The 19,307-nt window shown below is 44.0% G+C and overlaps 1 protein-coding gene across 1 annotated transcript in view; it reads right to left on the bottom strand.

Moving 5' to 3' along the window:
- Positions 1–1,494: 1,494 nt before the first annotated feature.
- The window catches only part of Rras2 (RAS related 2), a 69,409-nt gene continuing 51,596 nt past the window's right edge, over positions 1,495–19,307 (bottom strand). The window contains exons 2-6 of the mRNA NM_001013434.1: positions 16,126–16,213; positions 14,766–14,868; positions 14,377–14,485; positions 5,517–5,635; positions 1,495–2,961 (exon numbers count right to left, since the gene is read on the bottom strand). Of these exons, the coding sequence (NP_001013452.1) occupies positions 2,874–2,961; positions 5,517–5,635; positions 14,377–14,485; positions 14,766–14,868; positions 16,126–16,213 (507 nt within the window). The 3' untranslated portion in view covers positions 1,495–2,873. The remainder of the gene's footprint in view (positions 2,962–5,516; positions 5,636–14,376; positions 14,486–14,765; positions 14,869–16,125; positions 16,214–19,307) is intronic.

The raw sequence follows: 19,307 nt of genomic DNA on the forward strand, positions 1-19,307 counted from the left end.
CTTCTCAGGGACTGGGGACTGTCTGTACCCCACAAGCCATGCTAGACAGACAGTGCTGACCTCACTCAGGATGTTCAATAGCAGACTAATCTATCCCTAGAAGAAAAGCTGCTTCAGATTGCATTCAGTTGTCAAGGAAGACCCAGAGGTTCAAACTGAACAGCATATATACAAACTGGTTCCCAGAAGAAAGCCAAACACCTTCAGATGAAAAAGCGAGGTCCAGACTCCCAACAACATAAAATATGCAATTTCTACCATCCAAGCAAAATTTAAATATATAAAAAGTCAGGATCATAACTAAATAAAAATCACACAACAGAAACAAATACAAACTACAGAGATGTGGAATCAAAATACACCTTGCTACGCTAAGTTGCACAATGAGAAGTTGTGACCGTGGCATCAGGGCTCCGCTCTCTGAGAGACAGAAGGGCTGGGAAGAGGCATGCATGAACTGAGTAAGGAGACTGGAGATGCACACACACGGGGGGAGGGGTGCACACACCTGCACCTCCAGTACATGGGAGGACTGCTGTAACTCAAGGCCAGGCTGGTATACACGGTGAATTCCAGGCCAGCCTGAACTAACCATAACTCAAGAGAGAGGAGGAAGAAAGAAAGGAGGAAGGGAAGGGAAGAAAGGTGAGGGGACAGGGAAAGAGGATCAAAAACAGCAAGAAGTAGGAGACACACCTTACAACCCCAACACTCAAACTCAAATAGGAAACTCTAGGGCTCAAGGTCCGGTCCGCTTGAACCACACAGTAAGTTTTAAATCGACCTGGGCTACTTAGTGAGACCTTTTAAAAACGAAATTAAAAAACCTTAGAAAACAAAACACAGTCTGAAATAACCCACTGGACAGGATTAACAGGAGACCAAAAAACGGGCAGAAGCAAGCCTGAAGAAGTTGAAAATGTAACCACAAAAACATACAATGTCAAGTTCAGAATGGAAACAAGGAGAAACAAAATCTGCAGGAACCCCCAGGAACTGGCTATTGCAGGCCCGCTCTTGGTATCTAGAAGCACAGGTGATAAGCAGGAACCCCTCCCACAAGGATATACAATGGTTCTTGAGAGGCATCAGAGCCAAAGACATACCCATTAGCTTCCCGGGCAGTAATTTTACCAGAAACCTGAACAATAATTCTGTATTAATGGAAACATTTTGAAACACAATAAAATTAAGTGATTTTTCTTTTTGTATCTAAATAAATACATGGTCCTCTTTGCCAAAGACATTTAGGATTCGTCTTCTGGGGTCTATGTGAGTATATCCAACTCCCTCTCTCCTCTACAGCTGGGGCTAATCTGTTAAGAACACTTTAGAGAAAAAGTTACAACTCACTGACCTCAGGAAAGCAGTGGGACAGTAAGATCACCTGTAGAACGCCCTAAGACATGGTGAAGAAAAGGCACAGACTACTCCAGCCAGGTCTATACGCCTCACCGAAGCCCTGGCATGAAAAAGGAGCCATCAAGCGTCGTCTGGTGATAACAGATCAACTTTAATTCTAGCACCTGAAGCTATACAAGGGTCCACTTTATAAACGTCATGGGGCTGTTGTACACATTCAGTAAAGTGAGCACTGTGCAATACCACTGAGAGTCTCAAGACCAGGAAAACACTTTGAATTGCTTAAACACAATCCACAGAGTTAAAAACAAAACCAGAAGCCATCCACAGTTACACTAATTGTCAAGTAGAGGTTTTACATGTAATACTTGCTATAACAGTCAATATCTAGCGGGGACATTGAACGTGACTTCACAGTCTCATCCTGTTGCGTTCTGTTGGGAAGGGTTTCTGATTACTGGCCACCAGTGGATAGAACAAGGACCAAGCCAGCAAGCAAAAGCCATGGTCGCCGTGGCTTCCACGTTCTCTTTGTCAGCTAACGGTGAACAGTGAGACTTAAATACTCATCTTTACATATACACAAGGTGCGCTGTGAAAGCATATTCGCTTACAAACATATAAAAATACTTGTTAACTAGTTTGATAAGAAAATAACGTATAAAAGTATATAGCAAAAACATTAATCATCTCTGACTTTGGGAAGATCGATTCCATATTTTATATTACATCAAACGAAAACAGCTTTAGCTTGTGTGGGTTTTCTTTTTTAATCCCTTACCCAGGAATATTTGAACAGGAAGACAGACAAGAACCATTCACTCTTACCCTTACCACGGCTGTGAAAAGAAATCAAGTTCACTGAAACATCTAAGTGCAGAACCAGTCCAAACACTTGGCCACAGAGAATACTGTCATCTTGAAGGAGGCAGAATAACAATAGCTCAATCAGCAGTTTTTAATCCATAAATACAACAGGCATTTTGGTATTCTGGCCACTGGAAAAACAAAAGCCGTAGCATCAGGAAAGTTCTGAGATGTCTCACTTCTGTAGATTCCATTCAGTGTATTTAAGGTTAATGAAAGTTGACATCCAAAGTTTTAAAGATAGGCAAAAATTCACATTTAAAAAAAAAAAACCTTCCTATATTTCTATTTAGAGTAACAGTAGGCAACATGATTCCAGAAGTTAAAAATTACTTCACAACCTATGACTTCAGCTTAGCAAACAGCTCGGGCTCCAAACCTGTTCACCTCTACTAAAAGCCCTTACAGACTGCATCGTGTGTGTAGACGTGTGTTCTAAAGGAGTCTGAAGCAGCCTTAGTGTTTCCTGTACACAAGTCTGGGAAAGACCGTTACATTAGCTTCACATAAAGGATTAGCCAGCTTCTTGGTGTAAGGCTAACACGGTGATCATCGGTCTAAGGCTACAAAGGTACCGGATGATGTAAACGGTAGCAGAGATGAGGGCTTCCCTGGCAGTTGTTAGCTAAACCTTAAGGGACTCTTTAGAAAATGACACAATGGCAGCCTTTCTTGTCTTTTTCTTTCCGGGTTGGTTCTGGTGAAGGAGGACATTCTTGTTCTTGAAACTTCCTGTAAGACAGAGAAATCTGAATAGTATCACCATTAGTAGCCTCCCAGTACAAATGCAGGTTATTTCTGGACTCGTTGCGCTGAAATGCATACACTTCTCAGTGTTCAGTGGTTCCTAGCCTTCCTAATTCTGCAACCCTTTAATACCATGGTTCTCAATGTGTGGGTCATAACCAATCTTATGAAGTATCAATGAAATAATTTTTTTGGCTAGGGGTCAGCACTGTAGATTGCTGTCTGTAAGCAGGTGAGGGCAGGTGAAAGACAAAGCTAGAGCCTGTGATTGGACAGTAGAAAAGGAGGGCGGGCTGAGAGTTTTGAGAGATGGGAGAGATAGGAGAGATGGAGGGAGGAAGGAAAATGGAGGAAGAGAAAGACATTCCCGATTCCACACGGCTTTAAATAGCTGCAGGTAGCTATGAATATCTTATAAGGAGTGGATAATTACAGGACAATTTGTCTTTTCTAGGTGGGCAGTTTATATCAATATCAATTGACTGAGTTCATTGTGTAGACGTTTTGTAGGGCGAGAATTTACTAATATAAATCTGATAAATTACAAGCCTCTAGAGTTTTGATTTTGCTGGGTTACAGGGATTGGTGACAGCTAACTTAGAGATGGGAGGTCGTTGTATGGGGCTGGCGTGGCAGCGACCTGCCATGGGAACTTAGCAAGATGGGTGGTCGCTGCTGGGGCTGGCCATGGAGGCGGAAAGACCGCTGATGGCGTCAGAGTGTAGCCAGAGGTAGTGTGGGATAATGCCATCTTTTTTATTTCCCTGCTACGAGCACACCATGAGGAACCGTAATAAAGGGTCACAGCATTAGGAAGATTGAGAACCACATATTTAATACAGTGTCTCATGTTGTGGTGGCCTCAACCATATAATTACTTCATAACTGTAGTTTTGCTACTGTTATGAATCATAATATAAATTTCTGTGTTTTCTGATGATCTTTGGCGACCACTGTGAAAGGGTCATTTGATCCCCGAAGGAGTTGCAACCCACACCAGGGGATGAGAGGAAAGTCTTGGCAGGAAAAGAAGAAGCAAGTGCTCAGAGGAGCAGGGAGAAGGTCAGGGGTGGGGTGGTCTGCCAAGCATGTGTGAGGCCCTCACAAGAAGAAAGAGACATGCAATTGCTTTCCTTCTCAAGCCTGATCAATGCCTGCATAGTCTCTTCCTAAGTTGAAATTCCTGGACTCAAAGACATGCTAGCAATCAGCAGGCATCACCAGGGACAATGGGAAACTACCTCTTACAGATGCCCACAATTATCCCTCTTCTCGGCCACTTAGTTAAACAAAAAGTCAGTACTAGACAAGTTAGTTGGTTTCTCACTTTTTTACATGTGAATAATAAAAACCCACCCCTTCGCAATTGTCATGAGGGCTTAAGTTTTAGTAGTGTTTAAAAATAAAAAATCTTCACATCTGGCTAATTGACAGGTGAGAATCTGGGATTCTTGAGAGTCAAGGGGAAATATGGATAGTTGATTAAGACAGTAATTTTTGCAAAGGAACCACCTCATTGGTTAAGCACTGAAATGGAAATGGGGTGGAGGGGGGAAGCAAAGCCCCCCCACCGCCCCGACAACACTGTTACAGTTCAGTGGTACCCAGTTCATTCTCACTACTTAAACACCGTCACCGCCATCCTGTCTACTTCTACAATGTTTCCCGCAGAGCTGAAACTCATCAAAAACCAAACCTTAGATCCTCTTTCTTCCCTTCCACAAAAGGAAGCCTACACTCAGGGGTCAGTTCATCGAGGCACACAATGAACCAGGGCTCACCCCACATGCCCGTCAAAGCTACCTCACTAGAGGGATAGCCAGGAGATGGGAAGAGGAGGAAACAGTCACAAGGGTCCACAAACCAAACACGAGCAGCTTATTCTGTGCAGTGTGCACAGCAGACCTTACTTACCCGGCACCTCAGGCAGCTTACTACAGCTCACAAAGAGGCCGCCTAGGCCATCTCCTGAAACACCTCTTTATAGACTGGGGTGTGTGCGCCTGTGTCTTACCGGGCGCAAACACCCGAGACAAGTGGAGTCTCTGCTGCTTGGGTTGCTCCTAGCCTGGCAGGGATTTGGCAGGAACTCGGAATTTGAGATTTGGATTCAAGTCCCAGAGCTTAACAGACACAGAGACTGAACGAGTTACTTCAGGTGTCTGTACAGCGCATTTCTCACCTGAAAGGGAGGGTAAAGAAAGCATCCAGCTTTCTGGTTTGTAGTAAGGATCCAATGCACTAACGCTGCAGGAATGCTGCTCAGCGTCTGACGGGGACTTGATTAGTGGCTGTCATCACTACCGTCAAAGCATTTACTATTTTCGAAATCCTTACATGTACTTTCTTCTTCAACTTCAGATAAATCAAAGTCTTATGGGTGGGAAATGCCTAGCATACGCCACATATTTAACTGAAATTTAACCCACAATGTGCGCCAGCCCCTAGGTCAATCATTCCTACCTACAGTTCCCTCTTCCCCACTACAAATGCCACATAGCCACCTGCCAGAGCACACGCCTAGCACATGTCCCGCTCACCTGATAACTCGGACAAGTTCGTGGAAAGCTTGATCTACATTCATCCTGATCTTTGCCGACGCCTCCATATACGTGACCTTGAGCTGCCGCGCTAACTGCTGCCCTTCTTCCTGCGTTACCTGAAAGAGAATGGCAGCAACTGTTTAAAGGCCAGTATTAGTAACCCCGTTGAGCCACACACATACGGAGCTACTGGGCCACCTGGAGTCCAGGCTGACTTGTCCTAAGGAATGGACAGATGCCACAGTGCCACACAATGTGTAGCCCACCTCTGCACAGCTCAGAAAAATGTACCTGTAATACAAACACAGCTGGTCTGCAATGCTCATGGGCTCTGCCAACTGCCAAGCTGGGTGTGGTGGTGGAAGGAACATCAGGAGTCTGGGGCCATCTTTGGCTACATAGCCTCTGAGAATTCCAGAAACTCTGTCTCCAAAATAAAATATACCAACCCCTGGGCTGAATGGTAACTATGGTGAGCATACTCATCTTTAATGTGGCCGTTATTACTAAACAACACAGAACAAGTGTTTACATAGCATTTATGTCCTATCAGACATTATAATACAGAATTTTTTCAAATATACAGGAGACAATGCAAAGGTTATATTCAAATTCTCTGTTTCTGTTTAAAAGGAACTTTCCTGTACCTGAAGATTCTGGTGTCTGAGGGGAGGGGCGGGGCCTGGACCCAACCCCTATTGCTCCTATTGCTATGAAAGGACATCTGACCAAGTCTCAAGGTTTAGTGTGGAGATGATGCCAGAAACGTTGGAGGTGATGGTAAAAGAAGAGAAAGCAGGACGTGCTGCAACAGTGCCTATCGAGGGGCCAGAGAGAGCCTGCCCAAGGCAGAGATCTAAGAACTAGAGTCTCTCGCTGAGTTGGGGCAGAGTAAGAAAATAGCCATGGCCAAAAAAGGGGGGGGGGGGGGGAGGTGCTCGTGGCAGATGACCTTAAGAGCAAAGGCTTGGCTTGCTCAGACTAGAATTTGAAAATGGCCATAGGCTTCTCAGGCCACAGTACCTCCTTGTTGTCTTGGCCAGTACCTGGCACACAGGAAATGCATCAGTATGAGGAGAGGGGTGTCAAGTAGGAGTGCTAGACAGACAGACAGACAGACAGACAGACAGACAGACAGACAGGCAGGCAGGCAGGCAGGCAGGCAGGCAGGCAGGAAGGAAGGAAGAGGGGGGAGGGAGGGAAAGGCAGAGCCATTAATTATCACTAACTCTCTGTATGTTAAACAAAAAAAAAAAAATCCCAAAAGCAGTAATTTCCTAAAGTCATCATTAGTATTTATTTATTTTGCATAAATCCTAGAGCTTAAAGTTGAGGTTTCCTGGTACATGAATCTTACTGCTGTCCTCAGAGTAAATAAACACTGGAGAAAAGTTGGAAAAGTCAGATATGAAGAACACGTGGGCCCCACTTCCCCTGCTCCCCAAATATCACAACCTCTGTTCTCTCTTCAACCATTAACACCGGTACACAGTAAGAACACAGCCATAACTTTTATTATTTCATACTCTGTGCTATTCTGAAGTTATCGGAGTCTCTAGACATTAAGGAGCCTTTTCTATACTGCTTTGCAGATTCCTCTCTGGCCGCTCTCTGGCCTCTGCACTGCCCAGCACTCCCCACCTCCCACACATGCAATGACAGGCACTGAGAGGGTGCTCCTAACTTGTATGGTCTTGGGCCAAGGCACTCCGCTTCCTACCAAACTTATGTTGTCAGCTATAGGATTTTATTTTAAAATGCCCTTTATCCAATTAACAAAATTTTCAACCATCCTGCTTATAAAGAGGATTATTGAAAACAGACATTTAATTTTTTTTTCCTTTATTGAGATGATGGTGTAATTTTTCATTTTCAGTATTGCTGTGGTTTGCCCTAGAGTTATCTGTATTTTGATGCTAATTCCACTGCCCCAAGGACAGCTGCCCTGTCACTTACTCAGGTATCAGGTGACTTCACCAGAACCTTCTCCCCATTGAGTTTGTAAAGTACAGGTGAGGGGCAGGTACAGGATAGAAGGAGGCCTGTCATTGGAGGAGAAGAAAGGATGGGCGGGAGAGAAGTTTGGAGGAGGAGGAGACTAGGACAGAGAGGAGAGACAGGACAGAAGAGAGAGAGGGGAGAAGCCATGGCAGGTGATGTTAAGATTCTGCTCTGTGTATTTACAGGTTGTTATCAATGTTCTTAAGGGATGGATGGTACCGGGCTTTGTATGTTTAAGTGGGCAATTATATCTTATCAATTGGGTCAAAGATGATTGTGTTGTGTGTTCTTTTATGTGAGGGTTTGAGTGTAGGAAAGCATGCGGCTGGGATGTGTTTCCACCAAGATATCTTGGGACACCGCGGTGTGGACCTAGCGGGATAAAAGACAACTATACTTTTTTATTTTTATATTTTTACAACAACACAGTATGTTGACATGATGAATTCTGAGGGTTCGTTTCCACTCCTAAATAAACTCTTCTGGGCATACTGCCTGCTGTTAAAACTCAATTCACTAACATTTCGTTAGGAATTTTTACATGTACACTCAGCAGAGAGAATGGAGCGTGGTTCTTTCTATCTGTCAGATTTGGTCTCAGAGGAATCCTGGCTTCATAGAACAAGCAGGAAAGAGTTTTCGCTTCTTCAATATTCAGGAAAAGTTTGATATAAGGACTACTCCTTCCTTAAAAGTTTAGTAGAAGCCACCAGTGAGTCCGTCTGGGCTTGGTTTTGTCTTTGTTGAAGGCACGTGTGACAAAGACAGCTGACAGACACCCTCTATCCGGCGGGCTACCCACTGCCTCTTGAGAGCTTTGGGAAGGTGACCACTGTATTTACCTTACTAACTCACTGTGTCAAGTTCCTCACAGCATTTCCTAATGCTTTACATATTTGTAAGACGTAAGACGATAATGGTGTCTCTTTCACTCCATATGCTGATTTGTCATCCCCTCCTTTTTCAATGGGACTCAAACCTACATACAAACTCAAAGCTTCATACATAGAGTTCACATCTGGTTGGTATATAGGTAGATAGACAGAGACAGACAGACAGACAGACAGACAGACAGACACGATCTTTTCTTTATGGCTGGAGGCTTTGCCAGTTTGATTTACCTTACAAACGCCATTTGGGGTTTTACTAATTCCTGTAGTTTTTATCTTCCTCTTTCTTTGTGGGCAGAGGGTCTTGCCCACAGCAAGTACACATTCTACCACTGGCCCAGTTTCTCTGCTTCTCTTCCCTCCTTAGAGGGTTTAATCTGATGTTTTCCTTTTCTAATATTCCTAGTGACACAGCATCTCTTGTAGCCGCCCACGAATCCTGACTCACTGTGTTTGTGTTTAAGTGGCACCTCACTCAGAATTCTTTGTAATCTTTCAATTTTTTTTCCCTTCAGTGTTAGAAATACGCTTGGAGATGTCCTACTATGTTATTAATGTCCCTATCAGTGCTGCTGTCACCAGAATGTGTTGTCTGACAAGGTTCCTTCAGATTTATTGAGGCTTGTTTCATGAGCCATTCTTCGGAGTAAAGCAGACTCTGTGCTGTTGGATGGATGTTCATTAGGGTCAATTGGACAAGCGGCTTGGTGGGTCGAAGGAAGCTGTCTGCGCGTCACTTTTTCTTTCTACCTCACTCCCTCTAAGTGGACCGACCCATCTACTTCGCTCTGTCAGTCTTTTACTTCAGGACTTTTAGCTGTTCTGAGGCATACGAATGGCTAGGACCAGGAAGTCCTCTTGGTGACTTAGTCTGAGACTGTAAAACAGCTCTCTTTACCCTGGTAGTGCACTGGCTCTGAGATCTACGTCACTGCTAACTCTATCTTCACTGTTGCCAGCACAGAATACCTTGCCCCTGTTGTAAGTGGGCTGTGTGTCTTTAAGCTGAAGGTAGGCATCTTGAGTGCCTTGCTTTTTCCTTCAATCTGAGGCAGTTTGCCTTCCCACCAGTGAGCTCTTGAAGATCTGCTCTTTCACTCTTTGTTCTATGCCTCTCTCCTCTCCTGCCCTTTAGGTTAAGATCCCAGATCCCATTACAGATGGCTGTGAGCCACCATGCAGTTGCTCGGAATTGAACTCAGGATCTCTGGAAGAGCAGTCAGTGCTCTTAACCGCTATGCCATCTCTCCAGCCCCTCAACTTCATTTTTAAAGCAAGTGTCTGCTGGGTGAGCATTGGTTTCAGACAACAGGATTTTACTCTCGGTGTGTAAGATATGTCATCTTCTAGCTTACATTGTTTCCAGTGAGGAACAATGTGAATATGTCATCTGTCTCCATTAGTGCACACACTGCTGTGACAAAGCACCTAATACAAGAATCTTACTTAGCTCATAGCTTCAGAGTACAGTCCATTATAGCAGGAAAGTCACAGGGAAGGGAGCTGTCTCGTGACTCCACAATCAGGAAGCAGAGATAGATAAATGCCTCTTTTCAGCTCATTTTTCTCATTTTTAGGAAATCCAGGTCCCCAGTCCAGGGAACAATGCCACCCACAATCACTTTTCAGTTAACTCATTTAGATAATCCCTCTCAGAAATGCCCAGGGGCTAACCTACTGTAGGTAAACCCTCACAGGCATAGCCCCTGGTTAGCCTAATCCAGGTAATCCCTCAGGAACGTACCCAGAGGCTTGTCTCCTCCTGTTATACTGACAGCCAATATTAACTCTGCACCATCCTGAATTGTGCCCTTCTGTATGCAGTTTGGTGTTTCCATAGCTACTTCTCAGAGTTTCCTTTAACGTGGGTCACTGCGAGTTTTATCCTGACCTGTCCTGTAACTGTCTAACTGTTGTTGTGCTCAGGGCTTGCTCCATGCAGTTTCCACCAAACCTGGGACACCAAACGGTCAGTAGCATCTGGCGCAATCATCATATCCCATTAGCTTAGGCTTCTGGAGGCTTGACCCGATCTTTGTATACAGCCCACATCGCTTCTCCCTCACGCAGGCAGTGTTTCTATAGCTCCATATTGTTGAAAGAGAGTGGACTTCTGTGTAGTGTCTGTCTCCTGAGTCCATTGTTTCTGTAACCTCTGGGTTTCATGACTGGGCTCTTCATAACACAGGTTGTGCTTTGGTCTTTCTTCACGTGACCTGTATTTCTGCGTACATACATGGGATTTAACGCCCCATTCCCCCAATCCTGCAACCCTTCATTACTATAAGGCCCAAGGCTTCATGATGTGGTCCATGCCCTGCTGCAGCCTAACAGAGGAGCACACAGGTCCCACAATGGCACAGTAACACATATCTGACTTTTAATTTTCCTGGCCTTCCTTCAAAACAATATGTCTGCCCCAAAACTATGAGACTGAAATACATACCAGATTCTTCAATCAAGTGAGAGTAAATTAGAGAGTGGGCAAGAGAGGATGCTTCACAGGACAACTTAGGAAGAAAGAAGGGTTTCTATATTGAGAAAAACCAGTCATGGCAAATCCCTTCCTACTAAAAGAAAAATGACTTCATGTAGTCAGATTCTCTCCCTTTCCCACAATATTCTCCTGTTCCCCTCTAAAGTAGGGTGTGTGTGTGTGTGTGTGTGTGTGTGTGTGTGTGTGTGTGTACAAGCATTTGTTCATGTGCACATAGGAACCAAAGGTCTAAGTCGAGTGTCCTCCTCTACCATTCTCCTTATTGTATGGTACATGGTCTCTCACTAAGTCAACGTCAGCCACTTGCTTTGTTCCCTGAGGTACACCTGAGCTTCCCAGCAGATACACAGTTCAGGTCTGTGCACACCACACTTTGGGCAGAAGGATCAATTCAGAAAAGCTTACTCCGAGCTAATGACTCAAATCTTTTAGGTGACAGAAGTGTGACTGACGGCCTATGTTGTTTCTATACTCCTGGTTTTTATTTCACTGAGAGACCAGCACATTTTTACTGACATGATTTTTTTATAATCCTACAACATATAAACAGACAGCGTTACAATAGGTTGAATACCTGCCGACAGATGAAAACTACATGCTTCATAATGGAATCTTTAATACACAGATAACTTTAAATTAACTCGCACAGGGCCAGCAAAATGGCTCAGCAGGAAAGGTGCTTGCTATGCAAGAAGGAGAAAACCAAGTTCCAAAAGCTATCTTCTGATCTCCACAAGGATGCCATAGCGTGTGAGCCAACACATATTACACACTACTACTACAACTACTACTACTACTACTACTACTACTAATAATAATAACAACAACAACAACAACAACAATTTTAAAAACACATGTAGACCACACCCACAGCTAATAACGAGATCTGTTGTTTCTGGGGGCCTGTCTCCCCTCCATTGTTCTTCAACTGCTCCACTTGCCCTAGAGACATCTACACATCCCATGCTTCTCTTTCTTTCACTGGAATTTCCACCACAAAAAACGTTTGAGAAAGAACTAATTTCTACAGTGGAGGCAGGCAGCAGTGAAGGCGGGCAGAAGTGAGTACGAGGTGGGGAGCAGAGCCCTTCTCTGAGTGTGTGCTTTGTGACCCCTTCCCCACCCAGCAGAGCAAGTCCTGGAACACACAGAGGCCCCCTGGGCGGCAGATAATACATGTAATTAAGTTCATATGTGAGGACATGGAGACAGCAGACACACAATTGTGTACTTTGCACTGTAACTTCATAATGTTTCAGATCAGAAAGAGGCCTAGCAGGACATTTATTCTCCACTAACAGCATCAAGACACTTTTCTGAGTCTTAGCATGAGACCAAGTGTGTCCTACCTGCAGTCTGCATGCTACGGGCCTCCCGGATTAGCCATTAACACACTCCAGTAATTTGCAGATGACAGCTGCACACAACAATGGCACCAAGTGGAGCACCATTGAACATCATCCCCTACTGTCTGAAATTCAGTGTGCTTCCAAAATCATTTACGGGGCTTGGGGATGTCAGTGCTCCAGGACACTTGCTGCTCTTCCAGTACCAGTGTGCTTCCCGGTGCCCACCTCAGGTGGCTACTACCCATCTCCAGCCCAAGGATCCAATGCCTTCCTCATGTACACGAACCCACATGCAGCCACATGCATTCATAATTTAAAATAATAAAAATCTTAAAAATTTTTAGACATTCACAGCAACAATCAAAGGTTTTGGTTGGGTACAAACGGAAATCTGCTTTGGTGCTAAATGTCAATCCGTTTTCCTGATGTCTGTATTTTGCCAACGAAATCTTAAGAATCCATAACAGAGGCTGGTGACATGGCTCAGTCCGTAAAGGCACTTGCACGAAGGTCCGGCAACCTGAACCGATCCCAGGTAAAGGTGGAAGGAGAGAACTGACCCCAAAGTCATCCTCTGACCTTCAGACACACACATTCTGGCTTGAATACACAAACACTAATGCATGTACACACATACACATGCTACATATACAAACATAATCATATAAACAAAAACAACAATAACAAAGTAAAAATAATCTGTTAACATGAGATTACATGAAAACAAGAGAAGATACTAACAAGAGAGACAATTTCAATGTGGGACAAAGACTCTAAGAAATATAGCAGAGGGACTCCCTAGCAGTAAGGATAGCACTAACTTACACTGATTCCATTCTGAAAAGAGATGGCAGACAGTTCCCAGCAAAATGGTTTCAAAGAAACTAATACTAAAGGTCACTAGCATTAGAACTGGCCGAAGTGGAGCAAAGAAAATTCAGTTATTTATTAATTATACTAAAGAAAAATCCAAAACCAGATGTTGTGGTGCATTCTTACAATCCCAGAAGGCTAAGGCAGGGGGATTTCCCTTTTGATATATATATATATATATATATATATATAGATAGATAGATAGATAGATAGATAGATAGATAGATATAGGAGAGAGAGAAAGAGAAAGAGATAGATAGAGAAAGAGATAGATAGATAGATAGATAGATAGATAGATAGATAGATAGATAGATAGATAGATGGATATAGATAGATCAGCCATTCTTTAAATAAAGGTATCTATGGATCAGCAGTGAATAAATTAGGCATGTATAAGTTTTTAAGATTATATAGTGGCCTAAATATGGTGGCACAGGCCTGTGATGTCATCACTTGGGAGGCTGAGACAAAGAATCACATGTTCAAAACCAACCTGGCCACACAGGAACACCATACTCAAAACACCAGAAAAGGAAGTGGGGGAGAAGACATTATTGAATAAAACTTCTTGGGGCTGGAGAGATGGCTCAGTGGTTAAGAGCACTGACTGCTCTTCTAGAGGTCCTGAGTCCAAATCCCAGCAACCACATGGTGGCTCACAACCATCTGTAATGGGATATGATACCCTCTTCTAGTGTGTCTGAAGACAGCAACGGTGTACTCATATAAAATAAATAAATCTTTTAAAAAAATTTCTTCATAGGACTTTGACAAATTAAATTAAATCATGGTTATAAAATGAATGGTTTGCTTTCTTTCTTTTTCTTTTCCTTTTCGTTGGCTTAAAGAAGAAAGCTGATTAAATTTTCTTCAAGAAACAGAGATAGAAGGGGGAAGGGAAAGGAAGGGAGGGGAAGGGGACAAAAAAGTTATCTTAACTTATAGTTTTTAGATGTTATCCAAGAAATCACGCGAGCCTGGCACTAATACAGACACTTGCAGACTTCTATAGAGAGCTTGCTGAGATTCTGTGTAAAATAATTAAAACCTAATTCCCCCCAAACTTTCTTCACACTTCACACACGCCATTCTGTGGGACCCAGTGTGCCAGACTCAGCACCGAGCTGGTGCCGTGCCATGCTGTGCCCCGCTGCACACACACATGGGTTTCTTGGGCCAGGGTCCTCCACTCTTTCGTTAACTGCTTCTTTACCAGTTTCCCAGGCACAGAATTGCCTCCTCCTCACCTGTCTCTGATGGTCCAGGTCTGCTTTATTGCCAATTAAAATCATGGGAAACTCATCACGATCCTTTACTCTGAGAATCTGTCTTTGAAACTTATAGATTTCTTCAAAACTAAAAAACAAAATAAATCAATATATTATGCTAAGAAACTAAAGTCAGAGAGTTTTGTATTATGTTTACTACAGCATTGCCATTTTTCTACTGTAGAAAATAATGAAAATCTTAATTCCATAAAATAGCAATCTGGACGGCACCTAGCATGGCTACCCCGAGTTTTTATTAGCAATATTATATCAACTCTACATAATAGCTGGTTTCTACATGACACTTTCACATATGCACACGATGGGTTTTTTTGATCATATTGATCCCGAAGTTGACTGGCACCCACCTGCCTCTATCTGTAACTGAGAAGACCAACAGGAAGCCCTCGCCTGTCCTCATGTACTGCTCTCTCATGGCTCCAAACTCCTCTTGTCCGGCTGTATCCAAAACTAAAGAAAAGCAACAGAGAAAACTGCAGTTACAAGTTATAAATCACCTCCCCACAAGGGCGCCCCCTCCCAGCCAGGTCCTCAACAGAGCCTCCTATTTGATGTGAGATGCGAGAGGCAGTGCACTCCTGTCTTAATATTTCATTCCCAGCACCAGAGGCAGACACAGTCTTCTAATGGCAGACAGTTTCAGAGTTTATCTTCATCGCACAGATTGATTTTGTGGCTAGAATATATTAGCATACCAATTACAAGGTTAAAAATATCAAACACATCCAAGCAGATGGAGCCAAATCAACTCTAAAATCACTTGGTTATATCTTCTCCCGGTACAGAAGAGAAGTCTGTAAGCTCAATCACGAAACTGGGGCTGGGGCTGGAGAGATGGCTCAGTGATCGAGGGCACTGGCTGCTCTTCCAGAGGACCCAGGTTCTGTTCCCAACACCTACATGGTCTCAACTGCTTTACCTCCAGTTCTGGAGAATCTGAAACCCTCTTCCTTGGCATGTGGTACACATACTTACATGCATGAATGCATTCAGGACATCCATGCACATAAAAATAAACCTTAAAAACAACTATGCCTGTCTCTGTGTGTCTGTCTGTCTGTCTGTCTGTCTCTCTCTCTCTCTCTCTCTCTCTCTCTCTCTCTCTGTGTCTGTCTGTCTGTCTGTCTCCATGTGTCTGTCTCCGTGTATCCATCTCTGTGTTTCTGTTTCTCTCTCCATACTTACCCCAGCTACTAATATATTTCTTGATCTTCCTACTTGTGAGAATGACAGGCTTTCTTCAGTGGAGAGACACTGTTACTGTAAAGCCTCTAAGGGGTAAGTTCCCCACTAACAAACTCTCTCTCTATGACTACTTCCCCTACTTTTGCCAAATGACACGAAGAGCTGAGAACTGATGTTTCTCCCAACTGCCCCCATAAACACACTTCAAAAAGTTACAGGAACAAGATCGGTTTTGAGAACTTTCCATCTGTTGACGAGTGTCTAAACTGACAATACAGACTCGCCCACCAGACAGATGACAGTGAATAGTGGCAGGCTAACCAGAGGGAGAGACCTGGCCAAGCCGCTGCACAGCCTGCTGTTTGAACCCCAGTGAAGCAGGGGGAAGGAGGAGTTAATAAAAGGCTTATAGTCACGATTATCTAATAGTTCTGTTGTACTATTTAACCTGAGAAACATCAAATACAACACTTGAAAGCCAGAGCACTTTAGAATGAGGTGTGAGCTATCAGGGTTACTCACTGTCCAGCCGGGCCGCTCGATCATCGATCACACACTGTTTTGTGTATGAGTCTTCGATGGTTGGATCATAGTCCGTCACAAAGTAGGACTGGTAAAACAAACAGAAAAAAAGCCTCATTTAAAATTCCATGTCACGCGCCTTCCCACCTAACACTACATCAGTTTTATTGAATTCTGCTTTTCAGGAAATGATACATTTTAATTGTATTAGGTTATCATAAAGACTTTATTTTGAATTATATGTACATGTATCTGTGCACATTAAACCTGTGCGTATTAACTGTGCATATTAAGTGCAGATATGCACAGAGACCAGAAGAGGGCATCAGATCTCCTGGAGCTCGAGTTCCAGGCAGTCCGCCATGGGTGCTAGGAGCAGAATTCTTATCCTCTGCACAGACCCATACACACTCCTAACCACTAAGTCGCTGCTCTAGCCCCTGTGTCAGCTTTCAGCTCTGTCAGTTCCACAACAGCCTCTTCAGCATATTGTTCAAGGAAAGAAAAGCTACCAAATGTCTTAAATTTCCCCTTCTAGAATAGTCAGAAAGATTTCAAAAGATATATTACATTTTCCCCCTAATGGTTTAGTGCTAAGTATCTAGGGAAACTAGAAACTATAATTCAGACCTATTCAGATTCTGTAAGCACTGCCTGTAAGAACCAAACCAGATAAGGATGGAGACAGCAGTGAGAGGGAGTGTGCCACACACTGCCTGACGAGCCTGGCTTGAAGACCGCATGCATCTTCTGCAGGAATCACGTGCTCTCACTAAGATTTCTGCGTTCTTTTTCCTTAAATCACATTCCTCTTCATATGAAAGCCTTCCAACTGGCATCTTCAAGATTGAATAATTAAGGAATCACAATTTCCTCTTAAAATTAAAGAAGAAGTCAGGCATAGTGGCTCTCGACCTTTAATTGGTAGGCAGAAGCAGGCAAATCTCTGTGAGTTCAAGGCCAGCCTGGTCTAAATATTGCAAGGCTACAGAAGGAGACCCTGAAATAGATAGATGATAGATAGATAGATAGATAGATAGATAGATAGATAGATAGATAGATAGATAGGTGGGTGTGTGTGTGTGTGTGTGTGTGTGTGTGGATGGGTGGGTGGGTGAACTGATGGATAAATATAGATGGATAAATAGATACATAAATAAATGAGAAAGCAATCTCCTAACATTGCTCACTTCTCAGGAAGGGCGCGGAGGGGACACTGACATCATCCCTTCTCAAGATCCCTTGGCTTTGCCAAAGCGGACTTCCTTGGGCTACTTTCCCACTGGCTTGAAGGAATGACTTGTTCCACGCAGGAACCAGTGACAGAGGAATTAGCCACTCTTCAGGCAAGGGTTCCTGGAAGCAAGCAGTGTAGTTCTAGGGACACGGAACTCTTAAGTGGCACACCTCAGCATGGCCACCTATGCTCAGAAAGCAACTCGAGCAAAAGTGTGAAAAACAGAGAAGACACCGACGCTGGCCCGCCTGCACTGAGGTTTGCATTCTTCATCTTGGAAAGAAAGGTTTCACGTTTCATTTATATTTCAGGAGTAGCCTTAAATGGAGTCATTACCCATAATTCTACTTCCTTCCTGACACATTCGTTTAAAGATGTGAGTTATTAAACAAAGCCAGCAATATGCCATGTGCCAACAGCAGTGGCTTTTAGTAGGAAGGGGGCCCAATCCCCATCGTGCATTTAAAACAAACAGGGATGAGAATGATTCTGGGCAGACCTGCTGGCCCTCACTCTTCTTCCAGAGCGACTGCGGCAGCAGCAGGCCGCCTCTCTGAGGGCAGGACCTCAGTCTGGCAGGAAGGATGGTAAACAGGTAAAGTGTGCAGGGGGACATTTGACTTAGTTGGGGCAGGAGGTGGGGGGGACAAGTTTCCATGGTAAGGTCTCAGGTAGCCCAGGGTGACCCTGAACTCCTAAGATCCCTGCACACTCCAAGCATTAGATCACAGGTGTGCCCCTATACCTGGCTCATGATGGCTTTCTTATGTGCTTCTTTGCAGCAATCAGATGCTTCCTGCGGGAATCTCGTGACTCCTCCCCTTTGCAGTACTAGGTGAAACTGAGGGCCTTGTGCGCGTTTGGCAAGGGCCCAGCTACCAACCCCACTCCTCCATCTAAACACACAGCGAAGAGATAAATGAACGAGTACTTGACACCGTGTTTACGTTGTGTGTGACAGCTCTTCAAACATCAGTGTTCTGTACTGTGAGACCAAATGAAGACAGTGGCATGTGCTGCTGGTTTGAAGGCCACAGCAATTGTTTGATTTTCCTTTTAGTGCCAGCACAAGTTTGCTTTGAAGGATAATTTTTAGAACACGATCTTAATATTTTTAGATCACCATTTTCCTATTTGCCCATTAAACACATCTGCCCACTTATTTTTTTTTCATTTTAGTGTTAGTAGAATGCACATACATGCACACATATGTGCTGTATTTGCACACATGGGGGTATCACATGTTCTCCTCTATCACCCTCCGAGGCAGTTTCTCCCTGAACCTAGAACTCCCAGGTTTGTGCTAGAACAGCGGCCAGCAAGCACTCCTCAGTGTTGGAGTGGGCAGGACACGTAGCTTGTTACGTGGATGCTGTCATCCCAACTCCAGGCCTCAACCCTGAGTAGGAAGCCGTCCCCTTCTCTGGCCCCATCACCTACACTAAACTCGGAATGAGCCTGAGTGGTGGTGCACTTGCCTCAGCCACATAGCAGTTCTAGCCCAGTCTGGGATTCAGGACACCCTGACTTTAAAAAGCAGTAGAGCTGGTTGTGGTAGCACATGCACGCACAAGGGAGGCAGAGAAAGGCAGATCTCGGTGGGTTTGAGGCCAGCCTGATCTACTAATTGAATTGCAGGATAGCCCAGGTGGTTATGCTGAGAAACTCCGCCTCAAAAACAAACATATAATTAAATAAATAAATATAGATAATAAATATATATAAAAATAATAAACAATACTGAACTTAGAAACAGAGTGAGCCAATGGAGTCACCAATAAAGAGCAGTGTTCATGGGCTGAAGAGATGGCTCAGGGGTTAAGAGCAGCTGCGGCTCCTCCAGAAGGCCTGGGTTCAGTTCCCAGCACCCCCATGGCAACTCAGAACCATCTATAACTTCATTTCTAGGGGATCCCATGCCCTTTCTGGCCTCTGTGGGCACAGC

This window comes from Rattus norvegicus, chromosome 1 (genome assembly GCF_036323735.1).
Source record: "Rattus norvegicus strain BN/NHsdMcwi chromosome 1, GRCr8, whole genome shotgun sequence".
NCBI lineage: Eukaryota > Metazoa > Chordata > Mammalia > Rodentia > Muridae > Rattus > Rattus norvegicus.